The 24,980-nt window shown below is 42.3% G+C and overlaps 1 protein-coding gene across 2 annotated transcripts in view; it reads left to right on the top strand.

Annotated features, from left to right (window-relative positions):
- The window catches only part of CLSTN2 (calsyntenin 2), a 398,662-nt gene that overhangs the window by 226,433 nt on the left and 147,249 nt on the right, over positions 1-24,980 (top strand). Inside the window, exon 1 of one of the 2 annotated variants that reach the window (XM_042998728.1) lies at positions 13,899-14,249. The exons of the other annotated variant lie outside the window; for it this stretch is intronic. Within the exon in view, the coding sequence (XP_042854662.1) occupies positions 14,246-14,249 (4 nt within the window). The 5' untranslated portion in view covers positions 13,899-14,245. Of the gene's footprint in view, positions 1-13,898; positions 14,250-24,980 lie in introns of those variants that run through there. 2 annotated transcript variants of the gene reach the window in all.

The following is a 24,980-nucleotide window of genomic DNA, read 5'->3' as shown; positions in this document are numbered from 1 at the left end:
TGGGTGGCTGAAGAGACCAAGCCAGTAACTCCTGCATGGCAACAGGGTTTGTAATTGGGGGATCTGGGTGGAGAAGGAGTAACTGCAAGGATGTAGGATGAATCTGGAGAAGGAAGTGCAGCAGCTGGAGATGCCCCAAGCCTAAGAAATCCCAGAGTAGGGAGAGAGTAATAGGAACTCAGTTTACTCCTAGTGGATGAGGACATAGTGCTCCTCCTCATTTCCGGGATGACATCCACACTCCTTGCTCTGTAAGAACATCCCTGATCTGGTCCCCACCTCCCTGATGGCCTCATCTCCTGTCGCTTCTCTAAAGTTATCCTTCTCTTCAGCTGTGGTGGGCTGTATGGTCTTCTCCCAAGCATAGCACTCTGTGTCTCTTCTCCCAGCCCTGTCTATGTCCTTTATTCTGCTCTAGCACCTTTTCTCACTTCCCCAGTTAGGTATCACCTCCTTCTGGAAGCCATCTCCGAATGCATGCTTCTTGGACCACGTGAGGTGTCCCTCATCTGCTCTCAAAGCTCTTGGTCCATCCTTCTTTCATAGCTTATCACCCAGAAGAGTAATTATATTTTTAGTTCTCTGTCTCTCTCAGTGGACTTGAGATCTTCTCCAGGGCAGGGTCTACAACTCACTTCTACTCAGCACAGTCAGCACTGACTGTTTCCGAATGACTAAATGAGAGGATAGAAGAATGCCTGCATGGGTGGGTAACCAGTGAGCAGCCTTAGTGTGAAATATTCTCCCCCTTTTTATGAGAGGACATTTGGATAACTATGTCAGAGGGAACATAAGGGTACTTGGTAGGAAAGAAAAGAAGGGGAAGGCAGGGAACGATAGAGAGGCCTTAGACAACACATTTTGCTGACAACGATAACTTTAGGCCACTTGGTATCACCAGTTATGATGCAATAAAATCCCATTGCATCCATGAGATTCTGTTGGAGAGGCAAGTGAGAGAGGTGAGTCTCTCTCACCTCACAGAGACACACAACGCTCAGAGCATGGGTGGCTGGCTCATCAACATGGAGGTGAGATGGCCTTTTGACCATTTTCCCTACAGGTACACTGTAAGCTCTAGTTGCCTGAGATGCTCTACAATAAGGTAGTTCAAGAATGCATCCTCTCTGGATCACTGGTTCTCTTGGAAATGCACAGTATAAATTAGCATATTAAAGGCTCTGAGAAGTATTGCAGTTAAGAAACCTATTGTTAAGTCATCATTTTCCAAACATGGGTGGCCATAAAGGGAACTGCGTGTATAATGTCCATTAAGAAATGGCAGAGCATACTCTAGCAAAAATGGTCATAACACTATTTCAACAGTGATAATACGAGAGAGAATCTCACTGGAACTTTGAGGACTATTGTTCCTTATTCTTGGGAGAAACTCAGCTCAGCCATCAGGGAAATATGACCTCTTTCCCCTACTGCTTGTGTGACCACCAGGGATTAAAAACGTGCCCAGTGTTAACAACTACATTTCCAAATGGAAAACGATCGACTTTCTGCTTCACTCTGCTCCCACAAAAGGTCCATTCTGAGTGCTGCTTTCTTATGTGCTGTCACGTGGAACAGCAAGAGCCAGAAGAAATCTCTCCCTCTTCACTTGGTTCAGGCTATGGGGCTGCATAGCCAGGGTGTGGAGAGAGTCTTTAGGGGAAAGAGCTCTCTAAGTGCGCAGGGCACTGGCAATCAGTACTGTTGGCTCAAGAGAGAAAGAACTCTATTTTAGGGCAAAGGAACAATCACTCTGACCTACATACACTATCACATGTGAGGCTTCAACAGTGGGAAAGTCAGGAAAGCATAATCGTCTCTTTGAAAAGCAAGGTGGAGTCTGGCTTCCCAATCAGCAGGAGGGAAAGGGGTCAGAGCAAAGAGGCTGGAGGCTCCCTGTCAGTGTTGGAGCATGAAAATGGGCCACTCATCCCTGCCAGAACTTTCTGGACTGGACATGTCACGTGCTCTCAGTTCGTTTCCTTTCCTGGTTGCTCAGCCTCTAGACCCTTCTCCATTTTCTCTGTAGGCTTCCTGCTGCAGGCCCTCATCACTGGGTTCAAATCGCCCCCATTGCCTGACAGTCTTCATTTTCAGATGCTTTCCCCTCTGCTGCTCTGCAGAGAGGTCCTCCTGCAGGACAGCATCCATCATCTACCAGACACCTTCAGTAGCTGCCACATCCAACTCCAGGATGTGACATAAAACCCTTCCCCCTGGCTTTCACATCACAGCCCTTTATGATGGGGCCCTTGTTTACTGTTTAATTCTGTGACCTTAAACCCTATGACAAAAACCAAGTTGATCAACCTGTCTGTTCTGCTCCTTTGCTCAGGACTCCACCCACCCAACCACCCACTCCCAGACAATGCAAATATTGCCATTCTTTACAACCTAACTGAAATTTCACATTATGCCTAGTGTGTCTTTAGTGGCCTAGAGTGGCCTCTGGTAGGACTTAGTACAAAATATCCTTGTAACATTAGCCTTCCTCTCTTGTTTTGTTAGCTAATTTTTATAGGTATCATTTTTGCCCTAAAGAGTCTTTCTATTGTACGTCTCTATTCTATTTCATTAATTTCTATTCTTTGCATTTGCTAGTTCTTTGAAAATACTAATAAAACTGATAAAGCTCTGTTAAGGATGACCAAGTGAAGAAAAAAGAAGACATAACCTGTAGTAGGAATGACAGAAGAGAACATCATATGATAAGTGTTAATAAAGTGGTATTATAAATGACTATGCAGTACATTTGAAAATTTAACTGACATAAACAAATTTCTAAAAATACAGCTTCCTAAATTGATTCAAGAAGAAATGGAAAGCCTAAGTGATCCAATAACCCATAAATAAATGCAATCAGTACTTTTTCATAATAGCATGCCTGTCTCCTTGGTATACAAGGAGCTCTTTGATAGCATCACAGTATATCTCAATATTGCCTGACTGATGTTGGCCGTTGGACCCTTTTCAGTACCCTGGCGAGGGTTGGAAGGAGGAGGTCAGGTGCTCACAAACAACTCTCTTGACCCAGTGATTTCCTCTGGCCATATCAGCCCAACCCAAAACTTGTATGCATTTTGCAGAATTTCAGACAGACAAGGCCTTTAGCCTTCTGCCTCCCTTTCTCCATCTAGCAGGCAGGGTATGGTGCTAGATCTTGACACTTGGACTCCCTAATGGACTATATGTATGGGCACTGCTCTTTGCTGTTCACAGAATGTAGTGGAGGGGCTGAGGAAGAGCAGCTGATCTGGCTGCGATCTCACTCTGGTGCATTAAACAAGGGGGCTGGCATGGGAAGGAGGCCCACATTGAAGGAGAGAGGGAAAAAGGGAAGAGGCAAGGATGCATGTCCTGCTCTCCAGCAGCTGGGGGTCTGTCTCCAGAGAACATTTGCTCAGGGACCCCTTGCTATGAGAAGAAAGTGGTGGGAGGCCTGTGCCCCAGCACAAAGGCCCTGACAGTCTTCGCTCTTAGAAACTCCACCCTTTGGCATATGCCCCAGGACCAGATGAGCTCTATCTTCTTATCCATTTTGTTTTATTGCCTGATTATCCCAGTTTTATAGTTTGTAGATTATATTCTTTCAGTATTCACTTTGTTCTTTGTTTCTTGTGTTTTAATTGTTCTCAGCTGACGACAATTTAATGGCTTTCTTTGATCTCACTTTTACTTTTATCCGTGGCTCATATTTTATCTACTTCTCTCATCATACTCAACTTTTATTTTGAGCTTTATTGTTATGTTGTTCATTTTTATTTCAGCCTTGTTATTTGCCTTTTCTGCTTTTTTTAATGACTTTTGCCTTGATTCATCTTTTTGTTGGTAGCATACTGTTTGTTGGCTTTTATGCTCTCTCATTACAAAATAGCAAGTTTGAAGCAGAGTTGTGCAGAAGCTGATTGTGAGGGCTGTCCAGTGTCTTAGAAAGGACATCACGAGTGGCCAGAGGCAGCAGGCCACTCAGGCTAACTCCATACAGCGAAGACTTATTGGAAGAATACAAATATCAAAGAAATGAAGTGTAATAAGGATATTCAAGGCTCATTAGAAATGGAAAATTATCACCAGCAACTGCCTTCTCCATCTGTCTCCCAATCTGGTGATGCTGGTTTCTTTCTCTCTGCTCTTCTGGTTCATGCACCCTCTGCAAATAGTGCAGGTCTGCTTTCTCAGGACCCAGCCTAACCACCAAGCTCCAGTCTGCATGCCTTCCAGTCCAGAACCTACTACCATGTAACAGACTAGCTTCTGTTAACCTCTGCAAAATACCAGGAAGAGAAGATCTGATTTTGCAGTTTACCTTGGCTCAGTTTTCCACTTCCAACCCTAACCACCCCCCCCCCCATCAGTGTTAGCCATCAGGATGGCAGCAAGTAGTACTCACTCAAGGCTGTGCCTTCTAAACTTTGTCAGGCAGCTTCCCCACCTAAGGTCAGTGATGGGCAGGGATGGGAGGGAGCCTGGATGCTTTTCTCCTTCCAGATAATCCTGGGATAACATCATAACCTTCTCCCATAGATTCCCCTTCCTTATGCATCATCCCTCCATCTCTTCCTTCTTCAACTAACAAGTTTAAAAATACTTAGCTGAATTATCTAGTAGACAACTGGCCAAAATTCCAAATCCCCTTCCCAAGAGGCAAATCCTACCTGGATTTTGCTTTTAAATGTTGCAACAAAGTTGGTTTTTCATATCACATTCTTTACAGTCTCTATGAGGAGGTGTCCTGTAAATCCAGACTGTGCAACCCCAGAACACTTGGCAAAATGTGCCAACAAGAGAGCAATGTCTCAGTTTAATTGAAATAAGCCACCAGGTTATTTGTAGCATACTCATGAGACTCCTTGGAAAAAGACATAATGAAAGATCTGTGAACTGGGTTTGGGAATGTTTTATCATCATTTCTTGATGAATTCTTAAAGCCAAAAGGAACAACATTCCTGCCAGTTGGACTTATGGGAAAGAACATCTCTTGCTGCTGTGAGTGCTCCCTAATTCCTTCTCCTGGTAGCAGACCTATATAGGAAGTACTCTGGATGTCATATAGTAGATGCTTAGTAAATATTTGATGAGTGAACCGCAAAGCCATCTGACCCTAATGGGAAAAGGGAACTAATATCTGCTCATATGTGTTATGTTCCAGGCACTTTACACACTCAAGCTGTATAAAGCCAGTGCCTACAACCTCCTGACTTAACGGATTCTGTCCAAAGACTAAGAGCTCTCTGCTAGAACTAGGAAAGGTGGGACTGGAAATGCAGTAATTCTGTTTATCTGTCTTTGGGGCTATATAATCTGTCTGCTAGAGACCTGGGACCTAGACTTTGTTCACTGGCATGAGGACCCTGTTGTACATTTGAACCTGGCTGTGGAAGAAGCAGCAGGGAGGCCTTGAGAGTCCACCAGGAGAAGCTTCGTTAGACACTAGTACCTAAAAGGAGCATCAGTGTAGGAAGCAGACAGATTGTGTCTGAAGCCTGAGGGTCGCTTACTGGCTCTGTGGCCTTAGGTGAGTCATGTAACTTCTTTGAACTCCAACTTATTTTTCTCTAAAATTTGGTAAAATAGCTAGCTTTCAGGAGTGTAGACAACATTAAGGATGCTAATATACATGAAATGCCACATTTAGTGTTTGATGTATACTAGATGCTCATTTATAGATGGCTTTCCCCTCCTGGCCTTCCTGCCACCATCACTGTGATTTAAATCACAGCCTGAGCCTGCTACCTGCTGAAATGCACTTGAGGCCTGCAGTCTTCAGTGGTCAATGTTGACTGTCCACATTAGCTTAGCAGCTAGGTTTCCCCTGTGAGCATATTCTGCCCCACTCCATTCTATTCCCACCCTGCTGCCTGGAGAGTGAGGTGCTAATTGAAAATCCCCAAAGGGCTGCCACATTCTGGGGGAAGGAAGAAGCAATGATGGGTCACTTTTCCCCTTTAGTTGCTACTGGGTGTCTGCCAACAGGAGCTGAGATCATCTCATTTAGCAAGCAGGAGCCTGCTGTTTCTTGCTCATAGTCTTGGGCACCAGCCTGGCCCAAAAATAAGCAGACAGTCCCAGGACCATATTGAGAAGGATGCACTCCCAGAGTGTCAATGGGGACTGATCCCAGGGAGGTCAAGGTCATGTGGAGGTTGCCAGGAGTGGGAAGGAGGCAACAATGACTCTTCAGAGTAGCTTTTTGGCTGAAACTTGCCGGGGGTCATTGGATAGTCATTCAGCCAGGGTCCACACCACAATTGGGAAGGCTTCTCCATGTCCTGGGAGGCTGTCATTAGGGCAGAGGAGCATTAATGATAAAATGTGTCCTCCTGGTGAGGAGGGAGAAGCAGGAAGCTGCATCTTAAGTAAAAGAGCAAAACACAACAAGAACTTTAAAATATCTATGCCCTTTGACTTAGTATTTCCACTTCCAAGAATTCATCATAATTTGCCAATATTTAGAACTATATATGACAGGGCTCCTGGGTGGCTCAGTTGGTTAAGCATCCAACTCTTGGTTTCAGCTCAAAGCTTGATCTCAAGCCCTGTGTCAGGCTCTGCACTGGGCTGGAGCCTGCTTAAGATTCTCTCTCTTCCCCTCTTCCTTTGCCCCCACCCCAAAACAACCTACATTTCAATCACTTGGATCCAATCATATATGATAGCTATATCCATAGAATGGAATAGTATGTAGCCATTAAAGTAGTGCTTGCAAAGAGTCTTTAATGAGCTAGGAAAACACTCTTATGATATGAAACAGAGATGTAAGACACAGAATTGTACATAAAACATGATCTCCGCTATTTAAAAAAAGTGCACTGGAAGAAAATTGGAAGCAAATATGCCTAAAAGTTACTTTTGATTGCTTCCCAGAGGTAGGATTATCATTCTTTTTTTTTAACTTTTTTATATTTCTAAATTTTATCTACTGCACATAAAGATAAAAATGGAAAATGAAACAAAAGTAACATCAGGAAATGCCAGCATGGATGATCCAAGCCCAGATAGACTCTAGTGGTGGGATTTCAGGCACTGCCAGGCCTATTGCTGTTGGAATCAGAGCCATCTGGGGCCCGTTCAATCACCCCACCTGACAGCGGTGTGTGTGACTGACCACTGAGCCCACTCTGACAATGCTGGGCTTTGGGGACAGCCAGAAATGTTTGTGAGGGGCAGCTGGGAGTGCATGCCTGTCAGAGAGCCAGGCAAGCCCGCCAAAATCAGCCCCTGTGGGGGATCCCTGCTGGAGGGGGAGCAGGGCCCTCACCACGGCCTGGCCCTGTTTCCTGAGATGGCCAAACGACATATCCATGTGTGTTCCAAGCCTTGTCCAGCCAGTTGAAAATTGGAATGCTTATCAGATTGGCTCCCTCAAGGGACAGCACATAACAATGAAATAACAGATATATTTATAGCCCTTTTATTGAAGTACTTAAGAATTTCTTTTTTTAATTCTGAAATTTCTCCAACTTTTAGAAACACTGACAAAGAGTAGTTTCTTTCCTCCTGAGAAAATCTGGGCAGAGGCAGGAAACCTAGTTAAGCATCTGCAGTAAACTCTCGACCCCAACCCCTCCACAAATACCCCCAGTCTGTGCCTCACGGGCTAGGCCTCTGTGGCCGACTCTGATGCATAATTCCTCATGTACTTAACAAGCACGCTCGGAGCTTCCCTCTATGCTAGAACCACATCTGCTCACACAGAAGTAATGGAGCAGAAGGGGACACAGATATGAGAACTTCCATGGCTGGACCAGACATTCCTTCCAAGACCTTCTCTCCCTCTTCAGCCCCCAAGGCTCCCACATAGGACCAAGGTGGACTTCAATGGCAGCAGAGGGAAAATGTGGTCACAGGATTTGTAGCTCAGAAAGAGTCTATCTGCCTCAGGTTTGATTTCTATATTAGTGCCCCAGGGTTGCCATAACAAAGTGCCACAAACTGGGTGGCTGAAAACAACAGAAATATGTTGTCTTACTGTCCTGGAGGCTAGAATCTGAAATCGTGATGTCAACCGGGCCATTGGCTGGCCATCCTTGGCATTCCTTGGCTTGTGGATGCATCTCCCCAGTCACATGGCCACCTTCTGCTCTGTGTTAGCATCTTTCCTCTGTGCATAGCTATCTCTGTGTCCAAATTAACCCCTTTTTATAAGGACACCATCATATTGGATTAGAGCCCGCCCTAATGATGTCATTTTAACTCGCTTACCTTTATAAAGACCCTATTTCCAAATAAACTCACATTCTGAAGTTAGGACTTCAAGGTGTCTTTGTGGGGGGGCGGGCAGATAACAGTTCAGTCTACAATGATTTCTAAGGCTGACTCAGCCACCCACTAAGTGTATAACCTTGGTAATCACAAAACCTCTCCAAACTTCGGCCACCTCTTACTCTGTTAAACGGAAGTTAAAAAGAACACCTAACTCCAAGGTCATCGCAAGGTCTATAGGACATAATATGTGTAAAGCATGCAACATGACACCTAGCTGATTTTAGATGATTTTTTCTCATCATTGTTATGAAGCTACCGCTTCCAGGCCACATAGGCATTCCATTCAGGGGAGAGTCTGGCCTGAGCCAACCAGGGCTGACCCTGCACCTCTAGCTAGCTCCACACTGTAGAGGGTCCAAGGGTGGCATGTCAGCAGAGGTCTCCCAGAATGACCAACTAGGTGTCCAAGCAAGGAAGAGCGTAGGACCAGACACAGGGCTAGTGATGTATCAAAGCTTGCAGAATCAACAGTTGGAGCTTGCCATTTTTAAACAACCTCACACAGGCCACATTTGCCCTGCGTCCTGCTGGGTATAAGAAAGCAAGGGGTCCTGGGGCGCCTGGGTGGCGCAGTCGGTTAAGCGTCCGACTTCAGCCAGGTCACGATCTCGCGGTCCATGAGTTCGAGCCCCGCGTCAGGCTCTGGGCTGACAGCTTGGAGCCTGGAGCCTCTTTCCGATTCTGTGTCTCCCTCTCTCTCTGCCCCTCCCCCATTCATGCTCTGTCTCTCTCTGTCCCAAAAATAAATAAAAAAAAAATAATAATAAAAAAACGTTGAAAAAAAAAAAAAAAAGAAAGCAAGGGGTCCTGGGGCATCTGGGTGGCTCTGTCATTTAAATGACCACCTTTTGATTTCAGCTCAGGTCATGATCTCATGGTCATGAGATCAAGCTCCACGTAGGGCTCCAGGCCTACTTAGGATTCTCTTTCTCCCTCTCCCTGGCTTGTGCTCTTTCTCTCTCGAAAGGAAGGGAGGGAAGAAGGAAGGGGTCCTCAAAGAATAAATTTGGGGTCAGACTAGAGAGCCTTGAATTGGAAAAACATGATATGTCCATTCCTACCTCTCTAACTCTCCTCCTGCCACTGACACCACCATGTTCAGACTCTTTCTGTTCCCTAAGTGGAAGTTTGTACCCTTCTGCCTCAGGGCCTTCGCACTGTTGTTTCTTCTACCTAAAATACACTATGCAGCTACCCTCCACCCTCCTTCCCCATTCCCCAGTTTATCTCATTTCTTTTCGTTCTTTACTCACTCATTATCCCCTCCCCCAGTTATTTTCCTGTTTATTCCCTTCCTAACATTTAACCCAACTTATAACCATATCTTCAGTCTTGTGTTTAGTCATTTATATTTGCCGTTTTCCATCAGACCAGGTCCCAGACTGCAGGGTCTCTGTCAGTTTTATTCTCCATGGACTACCTCCCACCCAGCCAAGGTCTTGCACACTGAGAAGGTATTGGGGACTATTTTGTGGTTATCCAATGGATGGAAACAGAAGACACTGTTTCCCCAGACGAGATGTGGCCTCATAAGACTGAGAGAAGCTGATCATTTGGGGAAAATGAATGACTCATAGCTTCTACTTTCAACCGAGTGATATTTAATCAATGCGATTTGTGAAAGAAGTTGGTTCATTTTCGTGGAAATTGACAAGCACCCCTGCAGCCACCACTACCTTTGTGTCTGTGGTCTGTGCTCTGCCTCATTCCTTGGGGGCTCAGGTTAATAGGATAACCCTACTAAAAACCTACGTTCTACAAACATGTGGTGTTGCACCAAGAGGAAACACCAGAGGCTGCTATCCTTAGCATAAACTCCATGTTTTCAAGCCTACTTCACACATGCTCTGTGAGAACAGTGAAATGATTGTGTTCCCCCCAAGGGGAGAAATGAGGGAAACCCAAGCAAAAGGCTTTGGGGGATTATCCCCTACCAGGTGACCAGCGAATAGATTCTTCAGCTCAGGGTTGTCACCACAACCAAATCTCCAGGCATTCCTGAGGTCAGTGCCCTTTAGTTCACGGCAAGTTCTTGGCAAGCTAGAGAGGCTGGGCTTCTGACCCTAGCAGAGAATCACAACCTGGGGGAAGGAGAGTAGCCGCGGTGTGGTTTTTAAAATAAATCACAACAGGGCACCCAGGTGGCTCAGTCAGTTGAGTCTGATTCTTGAATTCAGCTCAGGTCATGATCTCAAGGTCATGGGATTGAGCCTGTGTCAGGCTTAGCACAGAGCATGGAGCCTGCTTGAGATTCTCTCTCTCTCCTCTCTCTGCCCCTCCCCCACTCATTCATCTCTCTCTCTCTCTCTCTCTCTCTCTCTCTCTCTCTCTCAAATTAATTAAATAAGGGCACTTGAATGGCTTAGTCAGTTAAGTGTCTGACTTTGGCTCAGATCATTATCTCAGTTTGTGAGTTCAAGCTGCATCGGGCTCTGTGCTGATAGCTCAGAGTCTGGACCCTGCTTCAGATACTGTGTCTTCCCCCTGTGCCCATCTCTCTGTGCCCACCCCCCTCCCATTTTGTGCTCTCTCTCTCTCTCAAAAATAAATAACCATTTAAATAAATAAACCTTAAAATAAATCACAATAATCAAAGCATATGAGAGATGCTGCATGTGAAAACAGGCAACATTTTAGAGTTGTTTCACAAGAGGAATGATCAGAGCATGTCTGCAACAGCCTAAGCAGTTTGAAAAGTGTTGGTGCAAATAGATTTTGATGTCCATGTTGGATAATCAGTAAGGTGCTGTCTCTGCATGTTACAGAGACAACAGCAGGTAAATTAACAGCAAGACACTGCAGCTGGTTCTAGACACAAGTAAGACCACAATGGAGTATGGAGGGTTTTCTGGTCTTCCTAATGAACTCCTAGTTATCCTTCTAGCCCAGTTTAGGAATCTCCTCCTCTAGAAAGCCTTCCCTTACCCCTACAGTTGATTAATTGCTCCCTCCCCTCTTCTCTCTGTTGTACTTATCCTACTCCATTTTAATGAAATGGACACATGTCTATTTCCTCACTGTGAGGGTAAAGCCGTCATACTAGAAATAATGCATAAACAGTGCTTTCTCTCTTTGTGGCTGCTTGTGTTGTTTTCCAAACAATAGCAATAAAGTCTTCTTTAGAAATTATTTGAAGTAGAAACAATCAAATCTGGTTAAAATTATGAAGTAAAAATATCACAAGTCTTCCTCAACTCTAGCCAAAATCACGAAGGTGATCCTTGAAAACCTGAGGTTGAGAAATATTGGCATAAGAGCTCTGAATCTTTCTTCTCTGGTCTAAAGCCCTCGGGTTCCCTGTACACCCAGCTCCTCTTCCTAAGGAGATAGCAGCTTACAGGACAGTGATGGAGTCCCATTCCTTTTGCCTCTTCTGCAGTGTCCAGTATGGAATAGGGGTGCATTCGTGATTCCTAATATCCCATGCATGAAGTGTGATTGACCGGGAGAATACAAGTAAGAAAAGATAGAAGTAGTTGAACTCCAAGCTTGTCATGGAAGTTCTAAGCCAAATACCATTCGGGAAGCTGAAGCAAGATGAAAAACTGAAAAACTACTGCCGATAAATTTGTGTAGAAACATGAAGTGCAGACTTCCCAATCAGTAGAGACATTAATAATTCCGGGGAGCTGCAAAAATGACTCCTTCTGTCAATTTTCCTCTTCTGGGGTATGCCAAATTCTGGAGCTCACTGGGGATGACATAATTATGTGACCTTCGCTGGGAGCCAGGGAATTAAATTCTTCTAGGTCTTCTACAAATACCCCCTACTGAGAGAGGGAGGAATTCTCTCTCTCTTTGCATTTCTGGGTAGCTTAAAAGTGAACTGCATTCACGTATGTTTTGCATGGAAAGTAAGCAGCAGCATAAGGGTATTTACCGTACGGTGAAATGGATCACGAAGCTGTGATTTATCCTGCACTGGCCCACGGAGGAAATGAAGCATCCTATTAGCATTGCTGGTCCGTGTGAATCACAATAGGCAAATGAGAGCAAGAGCAAAGCACCAATAATACAAATATCCGTGTGCAGCGAAGAAAAATGTCAAAGCAGAGTTTGGCTCTGCTGCAAATGGGTTACATTGAGAATGCATTAGCTCCTGACATCGGGGAGCTACAGCTCTGGGTAATCTACAGCTCTTTCAACTTATTTACTGTAAACTTGGAAGCAGCCAACCTTTCACATTTGCATTGGCTTTCTGTTGCCGAGGGGGGAAAAAAAGGTACCTGAAAAGAAAATGAGAGAGCGTCCCAAGTCCGTAGGCTGATAGGGTGGCTCGCTGGAGTGCATGTCCGTGAACTGGGAGCATCTTGGCCACCCTGGTTCTCAGTCACGGAGGCTGCTCTACCATTGCATTCTTCTTCCAGCCTATTCCTTGGAAAATAATCGTTTTATTTTGCTCCAGAATTAGAAAATAAAGCAGCTGAACCTGGGAGTTACGAGTCTTAATTATCCTCCCTGGCCTTTTCTTCGGGAACCTAAAATTGATTTTCAAATTTCTCTTCTGGATTTGATTTAACATTTTAATCTGCGTGCCTTCTGTGGGGGCTTTGCCGGCAGTATTGATGACAAGGAGATGAAGAATTAGCCGGCCACGGCGGAGGTGCTTGTTATCAGCCAAGCCGTCCCGGTGTTGATGAGAGGTGCCCGGGGGTCGTCTGGGCCATGTGTGAGAAGGCCCTTCATCTCCTACTCACCTTGATCAGAACGAAAGCTGGAATCATGCCTGACAGGCAGCGGCCTCTGAACTTTTGTTTTAAACTCCGAAGCTGTCCCCTGAGATGCTGACTTATTAGCTCCAGGAATTGATAGAACAGTAAAAGAGTCCATATACTTCTGTAATATTGATTGGGCTGCCATTTCTCTTTCTTCTGTGGCTCAAAATATGGATTTTCCTGACACCAGCCTTAATTTGAATTAAACATTTAAAATATGCCTCTGCCCCTTTGGGGTTCCCCACCTGAACATTTGGGAACTTCAGCACAGCATATGGATTATGGGCAAAACTTGTCAGGGAGTGGAAATATGAGGTCTTGTGTACCTGCAGGTTGTTCATCGATTCCAGAGGCTTTGCTATACAAGGAGGTGGCTTGGCGTAGAGTTTGAGTACCAGGACTGGGAAAACGTGGGGCCGGATCCCGGTGTGAATAAGGCATTCAGTTGCTCTATTCCTCAGATGACACATCTGCCAAATGGGGTGACTACGCCCTGACAGCAGGATCATTGGGGAGATCATGCAGGCAGCGTGAGAGTGTCCGTGGCGAACTGGGGAAGGACAGAGCAGTGGAATCAGCTCAGAAGAAGTAAGTTACAAAGATAAGTACAGGGAGGCGGGCAGACATGAGAGGATCCCTGGTACTTGGAACAGCTGTCCACCGCAGGGGCTCACCGTTCAGGGCCCCAGAAGCAAGCGGGGGGTCTGGGACAGGGGCTAAACAGACCTGCAAATGAGGCTGCTTGAAGGAGGTGGGGTGTGAGCGCTGGCAAAGAGAAACCTGGAAGCAGAGTCTTAGTGATGGCCTTGCTGGGATCTTTCTGACACCACATGGTGACCCTCTCAGAGGCTCTTTCTCTCTTGCGAGGTCACAATCAGGAGAAAATGAGTGTCAGCTTCAGCACGAGGAGCTACCACTGAGTTAGCAATTACTGTGCCCTTTCTCTGTGCCAGCCTGCTGATTTTAAACTTGTTGATTTTAAACTTCATAATAGCCCAAGATAGTGGGTTCTGTTTTTGTTCACATTTAATGGACAATGAGACTGAACTTTAGAGAAGTTAATGCATTTTGGCCAATGATCGCAGAGTTAGGGAAGTCGGAGCTCATACTTGAAGACAAGTCATTTCTGATACCAAGACTCTGGTATTAACCATCATACCACACTCCTTTGAATTGATTGAGACTTTATTTCTTTGACATCCAGCAAGAATTCCCTGAGCACCTCTATTAAGCCAGGCCTTAAACTGGGCAGTAAAGTCAAGGAGATGAGTAAGTACAGATTCTTGCCTCTGGGACCTCTAAAAGGAAAAAATGTGTGTGGACACAATTGACAATGCAGGACGAAATGTGCAGGGAGCCAGGGAAGCATGAGGCATGGGAGAGCTGCTATCTCAGCCTGAGAAGCCCGCACAGGCTCCTCAAAAGAGGTAATGCTTAAACTGGGTTTTGAAGCTTCTATAGGAGTTCTCCTGATACAAAGAAGTGTTCTTCGTTAGTTGGCCAAGAGCAGCTAGGATGGCTATTTCTTTTTGTCTTTCTTTTGAGAGAGAGCATGAGTGAGAGGGGGTGGGGCAGAGAGACGGGGAGAGAGAGAATCCCAAGCAGGATTGGCATGCTTAGCATGGAGCCCTACACAGGGCTCCATCCCATGACCGGGAGACCATGACTTGAGCCAAAATCAAGAGTCAGATACTTAACCAACTGAGTCACCCGGGCGCCCCTCATTTTTTTGGCAACAAAGACTGCAAATGGCAGTAACAGCTACTTACTAATCTCTCATTTGGGCAGCTTGCAAGCCTTTCTGTTTCCACGGGTTTCTGTTTACAGGTAAGCGGCAAAGAGCCTGTTTTGGCTCTAAAAAAGAGACTGTTTTTAGTTCCTCCTTAATTTACAGATTATAAACCTTGAGTATTAATCACCAGTTGGCTCCTTGTTAAGTTAACCTTCAAGCAACAGTTTCAAAGCAAGGCTTCTCTCTGCCTGAAGCAGGTATGGAATCACCAGATAAACATGATACATTTTCTTGTAGAGTTAATTCTATTCAAAGATGCAAAGGTAAACAATGTTAATGTCATATTGTATTTAGATAGTTTATAGAGTGAATTGCAAAATTAGCATGATTCTTGAGAAATAAAACATTAGCTTTCTTGGAAATGTCACCAGTTGACATGGGCCATTTTTGGGCATAGTAACTCCTTCTCAATCATTAGGAGATAATGAAATATCTGAATGGGCCTCACATTAAGGTTACCTGCTACTGGCCAGTAGAACAGTTGGGGTCGATCTTTCACCTGCTCAAAAGCTGAACCCTCATACTCTCCCTGTAGAAGGAACCTGGGTCCATTCCCTGGAGTATGATCCCGTAAAGTCTGTTCTTTCATAAAGATGGGTGCCACGATGGGTTCACACTTACCAGTAATGGCTGAAATCTTACAGCACTTTAATGCCATGCTTGAAATTAAAGTAATGGGAGACACAACCATAAGAAACCCGCTATAAGCCGTGTCAAGTCATAAAACTGTAATGCTGTGAAAGCCTAGCAGCCAGAAATCACTGGTGATGTGAAGGGAGCAAAATAAATATCGGCTGGGCTTTTAATTAACTGCCTCTAAATAATGAAAATGAGCCAATCAGACTCCCTTTTAGTAGCGAAATACCATTATAATTTGAATATTCCTATTGATGGACAGCATGGCGCCTTTGATGGAGGCACATAAATCAGGCAGGGCTGTTTTGCGTCTCCTGGAGACCACACACCAGTGAGCCTGCTGCGTCTGCCAGGCTCCGGCCTGACAAGCACAGGCCATGGTTTTTGCCCCTCGGCCTTTGAGAGGGGAAAGTGTGAAGAAGCCAGACCCAGAAGCTTCTACTCTGCGTCTAGCTCCCTTTAATAATCATCGCCATGCTACTGAGAAAAGAGTTGTGATGAAGAGGCGTGCTCTGAAGTCCGGGAGATCAGAAGTTAAATCGTGGCTTACGATTACGTTATGACACTGGGCAAGTCTCCCCTCCCTGTGTGCCAACATACTCATCTCTGTAATGGGAGGAAATTTGGTCCTTGCACAAAGGGTTTCTTCTCTAAAGCCACCGGCACAGTATCTGGCACATAATATGCACTCAAGAACTATCAAGTGGTGAGGACAGGCTTCCTGCCTTGTTCCTGACCTTGGGAAGGAAGGATCTAATATTTCACCATTAGTATGATGTTAGCTGTAAATTTATCACAGGTGCCCCTTATCAGTTTGAACAACTCCTCTTCTATTTGTAGTTTACTGGGAGATTTTACTGGGTATGCATTTTGAATTTTGGCGAATTTTTTTTTTTTTACATCTATTGAAGGGACCATATGGTTTTTCTCCTTTCTCCTGTTAGTATGGTAAATTACATTGACCGAAACTTGGGTTTCTGGGTTAAATTCTACTTAGTCATAATCCTTTTTATAGAGATGGATTAAATTTACTAATACATTGTTGAGGATTTTTGTGTTTATGTTCATGATAGACAGGGGTCTGTAATTTTCTTCACTTGTAGTGTCTATGCCAGTTTTTGGTATTAGGGTAATGCCAGCCTATGAAAAGGAGAAAGCGTTCCCTCCTCCTCTATTTCTTAAAAACAAAATGATATATGATTAGTGTTTTTCTTCTTTGGATGCGTGATAGAAACCAAAGAAACCATCTGGGCCTGGGGTTTCCTTGTGGGAAGATCTTCTACAAAAAAATTTTAAATGATCTAATATGTGATTTAAATATGATAATAATCAACAGGGTTTTTTTTTCCTTAACTCACTTTGGATTTGCTTTACACTTTTAGGACCTTCTTGATTTTAGCTCTTTCTTCTTTTGTAATAGATACATTTAAATCTATCAGTGTTTAAGCACCAATTTAACAGCATTTCACAAATTTTAATATGTTTGATTTGTAATATTTTGAGTTTTAATTATTTCTCTTTCAATTCTTCTTTTGCATGGATTATTTAAATGTGTATTGTTTAATTTCCAAATATCTGGGCTTTCTTTAGATTGCATATAGTTAAATGTTATTGATTTCCAATTTAGTTCCATTATGGTCAGAGAACATACTCTAGGATTTCAGCTTTTAAATTCATTGGGTCATTTTATGGCCTATACATGGTCTTTGTGAACATGACATGTGAGGTTGAAATGAGTGTGCATTCTACAGCTGGACGTAATGGTCTATAAATATCAGTTAGGACAAAGCGGTTGATAGCATTGGTTACGTTACCTGTGAGTTTATTGATTGTTTTTTTGTGTTCTTATTCTATCAATTACTAAAATTTTCCTATGATTGCAGAATTGTCTATTTCTTCCTTTAAGTTTGTCCATTTTTGCTTCATGTTTTGAGGCTCTGTAATTAGATGCATGTGCTTTTATAATAGTTATCTCTTCCATTTGTAATTATGAAATGCCCTTCTTTGGCAACATTTGTTCGACATCAGTTTCATCTGATATTAATTAATCGCCTCCTGCCTTCCTGTGCTTACCATTGTATCAGATATCTTTCCTACCTACTCCTTTTAGCCTATGTGTGTTTTTATACCTAGAGTGCATCTCTTGTAGACAGTACCATATAGTTATTGCTTACATTTTTATTCCGGTAATCTCTGCCTTCTTATTGGAATGTTTCATGTAATTCTTGATGTGGTTGGATTCAGATATACCATTTCATTATCTGTTACCTGTTTAACCTCCCATACTTGTTTCTCTGTTGTTGCTTCTTTCCTGCCTTCTTTGGGATTCTTTGAATATTCTTAGAATTCCACTTTGGTTTATCACTGACTTTTAGCTATACCTCTTTTCCTTTATTTTTAGTGGTTACTTGCTCTCTGTATAGATCTATAAATTTTCACAGGCTTCCTAGAATTGGTATTTTACCACTTTGTACAAACTGCAGAAACGCTGCAGCCATATAGATACATTTACCACCTCTCTCTTGCCATCTTTTATGCTATAGTGCTTGTGTGTGTTATAATTATATGTATTATAAGCCACACACACAATGTTATAATTTTACTTTAAACAATCATGTATATATTTTAAAGAAATAGGAGGAGAAAAATAGTTTCTTAGACTTACCTAGATACTTACATTTCTTGATGATCTTCCTTTATCCCTGAAGACTCATGTTTTCCTAATATCATTTCTCTTTTGCTAGTAAAAAAAAAAAATTCCTTTAACATTTCTTACAGACCAGTCTGGTGGAGATGAACTAAAATGTCTTCACTCCACCTTCTTTCTTGAAGGCCATTTTTCTTGTTCTAGAATTATGGGCTAATAGATTTTTTTTCTTTTAGTCCCTTAAACACAGTGGTCCTATAGCTTCCATGGTTTCTGATCAGTGTGCAGTCATTCACATGTATTTAATGCCAGTTTTTCTGTGGCTGCTTTCTCTTTATCTTCAGATTTATGGTAGATAGGTATAGTTTCATTCATCTTTATTTCCCTTGGGATTTATTGGCTTTTTGAACATGTAAATACATGTCTTTCACCAAAATTGGAAAGGTCTCAGCCATTGTTTGTTTGAATATTATTTTTGCCTCATTCTCCCTCTCTTCTCTTTCTGGGACTCCAATGACTTATTATGTAAGACTTTTTGATATCAACCCATAGGTCCCTGAGGTTACATTTTTCTTCAATATTTTTTCTCTTTCTACTTCAGATTTCTTACAGGTCATCAAAGCTCTGTTTCTTTCCTTGCAGTCTTTATTTTCTCTTTTCTTCAAATTGGATACTTTTATATTGATTTATCACACATTCACTTACCTATTCTATCAAGTCCATTCAGTGAGTAATTTATTTCAAATATTACTTTACTTTATTTATTTATTTATTTATTTATTTATTTATTTTTGAGAGAGCATGTGTGAGTGGGAGGGGGCAGAGGGGGAGAAAAAGAGAGACTCTCAAGCAGGTTCCACACCCAGAGCAGATCTCTTGGTCATGAGATCATGACCTCAGCCAAAATCAAGGGTCAAATGCTTAGCCAACTGACCCACCCAGGCATCCCAGATATTATCTCTTTTAATTATAGAATTTGTACTAGATTACTTTTTCTATGTTGCATTTGTCTGATGAGATTTATATCTTTTCCTTCATTCTAAGCATATTTTCTTTTATAGCCTTGAGCATACTTATAAGAATAAATAATATACTTGTTTGAAAATACAAATAGCTGAGCTATCTTGGGGTTGGGCCCTGTTGTCTTTTCCCTCGGGAAAGGGTCACATTTTCCTGACTCCTCATATGGCAATTAAGTTTAGATTATATCCTGGATATTTTGCACATTGGGCCAAGATGCCACTGGATTGTCGGATTCCTTCAAAACGGTTGACGTTTTGTTTTAACAGGCAATTCAATTCACTTACTTCAGTTCAAACTATAAATTCTCTCTTGCCTCGTATGGACAGTAGTTCAGATCTCAATGCAGACGGCTTTCAGTCTGTCCCCCACATGCACAGTTCTGGGGCCGGCCAGAGACTTGGGTATTTGAAACACAGTTTGGGCTGTCCCTTCCCTGGCTGGCTCCTCTCCAAGAGTCCTCCCTCACCTTCCAGCAGTGCCGTTCATCTGGCCAGAAAGATGGCCCGCTCATCTGATAGAAATCAGAGTTTTAGCCCCTTGTTCCACAAGGACTGTGACCGCCCTCAGGGCAAGGGAGCAAACAGAAAACTCTTGAATGCACTTAGTAATACTGAACTATACACCCAAAAGTGGTTAAGATGATAGATTTTATGTCATGTGAATTTTATCACCGTTTTTAAGAATTATTAAAAATCAGAGAACTCACCCATTTTTAGTAGCTTTTTCTGCTCCTCTCCAAAATCTGTCACTCCCCAGGCTTCAGGTCCTTGGGAGTGGGGAGCTATTTTTCCAGGGTTAAGGGTATTGTGAGAGGGTCGTGTGTTAGAAGCCTATGCACATCAGAAGCAGAACTCCTTAGGTCACTTTATTTGTACCTTTCACAACCCAAGTTTGCTGTCCTCCCAATTTCAGGGAAATAAACACAGTGTATTACGTTTTGTGTGAATTTTAATATTCTAATTAGAAAAGTATAAGAATATTGACATAATATGACCCAACATGCAATATATAATTATTCTTTTATAAGATTATTATTTTACTGTTGATAAAGTACCAATGTAAGATTATTAAATTTATGTTATGAAAATAAAACTTTATTTTTAAAGGATTATACCTTTTTAATTTTGGTGACTAAGTGAATTATAAACTCAAATCCTATTGCCATTCAACCTTAGATGATAATTCACAAAAGCCATTTGTTAGTGCCTACATCTGAATTTCTACAAGTGACCAATGTGTGATTATTTAAGTATGCAGTGTCATTAAAACTTCAAAGAATTTTCTGTTTTATAATAAAAGCCATCCAAAGTTTTAAGAGGCCATGCTAATTAAAAGCCTGACAGTCAGCACTTCAGGAACTTGAGCTAAATTTGGCTTAATCACCTGAAGAAAGCCAAATGGGCAGTTGTTTTAAGAGGGAGCATTACTCTAAATATTAGGAATAATGCTGAGAAATAAAAATCAGCATTGAAGCAGAACAGTTCTACAGTTATTATAGAATGCCTCCTCTCTACTTTATGTTTATTTCTATGGGAAAATTAGCCTTCATGATGTATACTATTAATTAGGCAGAGCAATCCTGTCCAACAGAAATGTAATTCCAGCCACATACATAATTATTTCTTTTCTACTGGCCACATTAAATGAATAAAAAGAAACAGATGAAATTGATTTCAATAATGTGGTATGCAACCCAAAATATCTAACATTATCATTTCAATATGTTATCAAATAGGAAATCATTTGTGAGAAATTCTCCATAAAACAAGCTTTTCAAATCTGATGTGTATTTTCCACTTACGAGACATCTCAATTTGGACTCTAAATTTTCATTGGAAATACTTGATCTGTCTGTAGATTTTGTATAATTTATAGTTGCAAAAAATTGATTCACATACCCAGACATACTTAAAAGTTTTCCAGTAACTGAATTGAGCAACTATTCTTAAATGAGCAATTCAAAAATGACAAAAATGAAATAAAATTCAAATCCAGTTCCTCTGTCACACTAGCCACATAGCAAGTGTTCAAAAGCCATATGGTGGCTTGTGGCTTCTGCCCTGAAAAGTGCAGAGTAGTCACAAGGCATCCTTCAAAGGGAAACCTACATCCCATGTCTATCCAAATTCCTAGAGACACTGTAGATGAGAAAAATTAATTAAAGAAAATCAGGTGGAGAAAAAAACTGGGTGGAGGCAAACAAAACCTTCAGGTTTGTATGGACTAGAACTTCTGACTTGTTCAGTGTTGAGACCATATGTTAAGACCCTGCTTGGACACTGAGAAAAAGGAGACCGGAAGACATTTAAAGGTTTTACCTGTCAGTATGATTTGTACCAATTCTATTTAAATATTAGTCTTCAGGTATTCTCCTGGTTAATTGAGGAGTTTGTAATGTTCCATTGTTTTATCTTGAGAACTCATTAGCACTCATTAATTATTTGGTCCTCACAATCCCAGATTTCAAGATATGCTACAGATTCGAGCTGTAGTAATCAAAGCAGTATGGTACTGGCACAAAAATAGGCATATAGATTAATAGAACAGGATAGAAAACCCAGAAATAAACACATACTTATATGGTGAATTAATCAATGACAAAGTATGCTAGAATATACGGTGGGGAAAAGACAGTCTCTTTGATAAATGGTCCTGGGAAAACCAGACAGCTACTTGCAGAAGAATGAAACTGGACCACTTTCTCATACCACACACAAAAATAAACTCAAAATGAATTAAAGACATAAATATGAGACCCGAAACCATAAAACTCCAAGGAGAAAACATTTCTTTGACATGGACCATAGAAACATTGTTCTAGAAATGTCTCCTTAGGCAAGGGAAACAAAAGCAAAATTAAATTATTGAGACTACACCAAAATGAAAATCTTCTGCACAGTAAAGGAAACCATCAACAAAACAAAAAAGCAACTTAATGGGAGAAGATAATTTCAAATGATATATCTCATAAAGGGTTGGCATCCAAAATAAATAAGAATTTATACAACTCAACACCAATAATAATAATAATCTGATTAAAAATGGGCAGGAAACCTAAATAGACATTTTTCTAAAGAAGATATCCAGATGGCCAACAAACACATGAAGAGATGCTCAACATCACTCCTCATCAGAGAAGTGCAAATCAAAACGACAGTGGGATATCACCTTACACCTGTCAGAATGGCTAAAATAAAAAACACAAGAAATAACAAGTGTTGGCAAAGATGTGCAGAAAAAGGAACCTTCCTGCGCTGTTAGTGGAACTGCAGAATTGGTGCAGCCACTGTGGAGAGCAGCTTGGAGGTTCCTCAAAAAATTAAAATCAGAATTACCCCATGATCCAGTAATTCTACTACTGGATATTTACCCAAAGAAAAGAAAAATACTAATTGATAAAAATATATGCACCCCTATGTTTATGGCAGCATTATTTATAATAGCCAAGATACGAAAGCAACCTAAGTGTCCATGAATAGGTGAATGGATAAAGAAAATGTGCTATCTGTATCTAGATAGATAGATAATAGAATATATATTGGAATATTACTCAGCTATAAAAAAGAATGAAATCTTGCCATTTGCAACAACATGGGTGGATCTGGAGGGTATAATGCTAAGTGAAATAAGTCAGTCAGAAAAAGACAAATACCATATGATTTCATACATATGTGGAATTTAAGAAACAAAAAGCGAAAAAAAAAAAAGAGACCAAAAAAAAGAAAAAAAGCCAGACTCATAAATACAGAAAACAAACTGGTGGTTACCAGAGGGGAAGTGGGTGGGAGAATGTGTGCAATAGTAAAGGGTATCAAATGTACACATCATGGTGAGACCAGAGCAATGTATAGATTTGTTGAATCATTATAGTGTATGCCTGAAACTAATATAACACTGTATGTTAACTATACTTCGATTAAGTAAAAGAAAAGAGGGGCGCCTGGGTGGCTCAGTCGGTTAAGCACCCAACTTCACTCAGGTCATGATCTCACAGTCATGGGTTCCAGCCTCACATTGGGCTCTGTGCTGACAGCTCAAAGCCTGGAGCCTGCTTTGGATTCTGTGTCTCCCTCTCTCTCTGGGCCTCCCCCACTCGTGCTATCTCTCTGTCTCTCAAAAATAAATATACATTAAAAAATTTAAAAAGGAAAAGAAAAGAATTATTTGGTCCTATGGATAGCTCCTCTTTCTGAAGTTGTAAGCCCTGGCCCTAATTCTGGGGACCTCAGTATCTCCTAAGATTCCCTCCCTGCAGGAGGTAGATGCTTACAAAAACTTTGTTGATGGAGATAATTGTAGAGTGCTAAAGGGCCATGACATTTGCATAGGACATTTTTCACTCTCCAGGCACTTCAACATCCATTACTTCCCCTAAAGGACAAGTAGGGGTTAGTTGAAGTAGATTCCAGATAATGATCATGGAGTGAATCTGACTGAACTGCACCTAACAGCTGTGGGCAAACAAGAGCCCTTCATTTTTAAATAAGATTCTCTACCCTTATTTGACAGTCCCCTGTTCCTGTTTGGCGGTGAGAAAGGTGTGTGTTCCCATGTGGTAATTGCATTCAGGTCAGTAATTTTTGAGACACAGAGTTTTAACACATTCTTGCCAAACATTAAAAATTCAGCCATTATGGGGTGCCTGGATGGCTCAGGCAGGTGAGCGTCCAACTTTGGCTCAGATGGTGGTCTCACGGTTCATGGGTTCAAGCCCCACATCGGGCTCCGTGCTGACAGCTCAGAGCTTGGAGACTGCTTCGGATTCTCTCTCTCTCTGCCCCTCCCTTCCTGGTACTCTATCTCTTTCTCAAAAATAAATAAACATTTTTTTTTTTAATTCAGTCATTATGAACTCAGTCACTATCCTAGTCAGTGTGGTTTCCTGGCTCCCTCCCTCATCCTGCCATGTGGCAACACCTGACCAGAACTGTGGACACCTTGGGATCAACCAGCAAGGTCAGCAGGAGAGCAAGGGTGTGGCTCCCACCGGCAAGGGCACAGCGAACGACAGGACTAGGAAAGAGCCATCTCATAGGCCAGGCAATGACCTGTACTAGCCTTCTGCTAGGAATGAAGGCACAGAAATGCCATTATCAAGAGGAAGACATGACGGGGTCCACAGGCAGGGTCCTGTCCCACCGGCGCTGTTAAGGCTGATATTCTTTCCCCTTGGTAGCCATAACACTCTTCTGTGGTGGCTCCGTGGTGGCACACAACTGTGTCTGGAAGCATGTAAAGGTGAGATTGACTGGCCATCGTGCTTTGTGTTCTCCCCACACTCAGAACAGACACCTGTTGCAGCCTTTGAGTACTTCATTGTGCTTAATTCTTTAGTCATCTGCCCCCTTCTCCTGTCTGTGAACACAGAGCTAGTCTCTGATTCATCCAGATCTCTAGCCCCTGGCCAGATAGGTCAGCACTGCAAAAGATGCAGGTTGGTTTCACTGTAGGCCAGAGTAAGAGCCTGGTCCATTGTAAATGCTCAATAAATGTGAGCTGCAGTGAATTTTATAAATTATTATTCACTCAGCTGCTTTTAACTATATTATGTATGCCTAGGGAAGGTTGCTGAGTGAATGACGAATACAGCACATTTTTGTACCTGGAGTCCTTCAACGCCAGACCACTGGGCACCAGGCGGAGCAAATGACCGTCTGACATCTCTTTAAGTCCTACTTGACCTCATTGTGACGAGCTGAGCCAGGGGGACTTCTTCAAGTCTCTCAGCATATAGATTGGTTGTTATAGCATTTGTTTGTTCAAGAGACGTTGCCAAATAAGGAAAAATGCATTGTCTTCATTGGTTTCTCAGCAATGCAATAACTAGTGTTAAATCTTCCAAAAGGAAAGGGAATTTTGATCTTGGAATGTAGGAAGATGGCTTTTTAAATAAAAGAGTATG

This window comes from Panthera tigris, chromosome C2, assembly GCF_018350195.1.
Source record: "Panthera tigris isolate Pti1 chromosome C2, P.tigris_Pti1_mat1.1, whole genome shotgun sequence".
NCBI lineage: Eukaryota > Metazoa > Chordata > Mammalia > Carnivora > Felidae > Panthera > Panthera tigris.
This window is presented reverse-complemented; position numbering and strand designations above follow the sequence as displayed.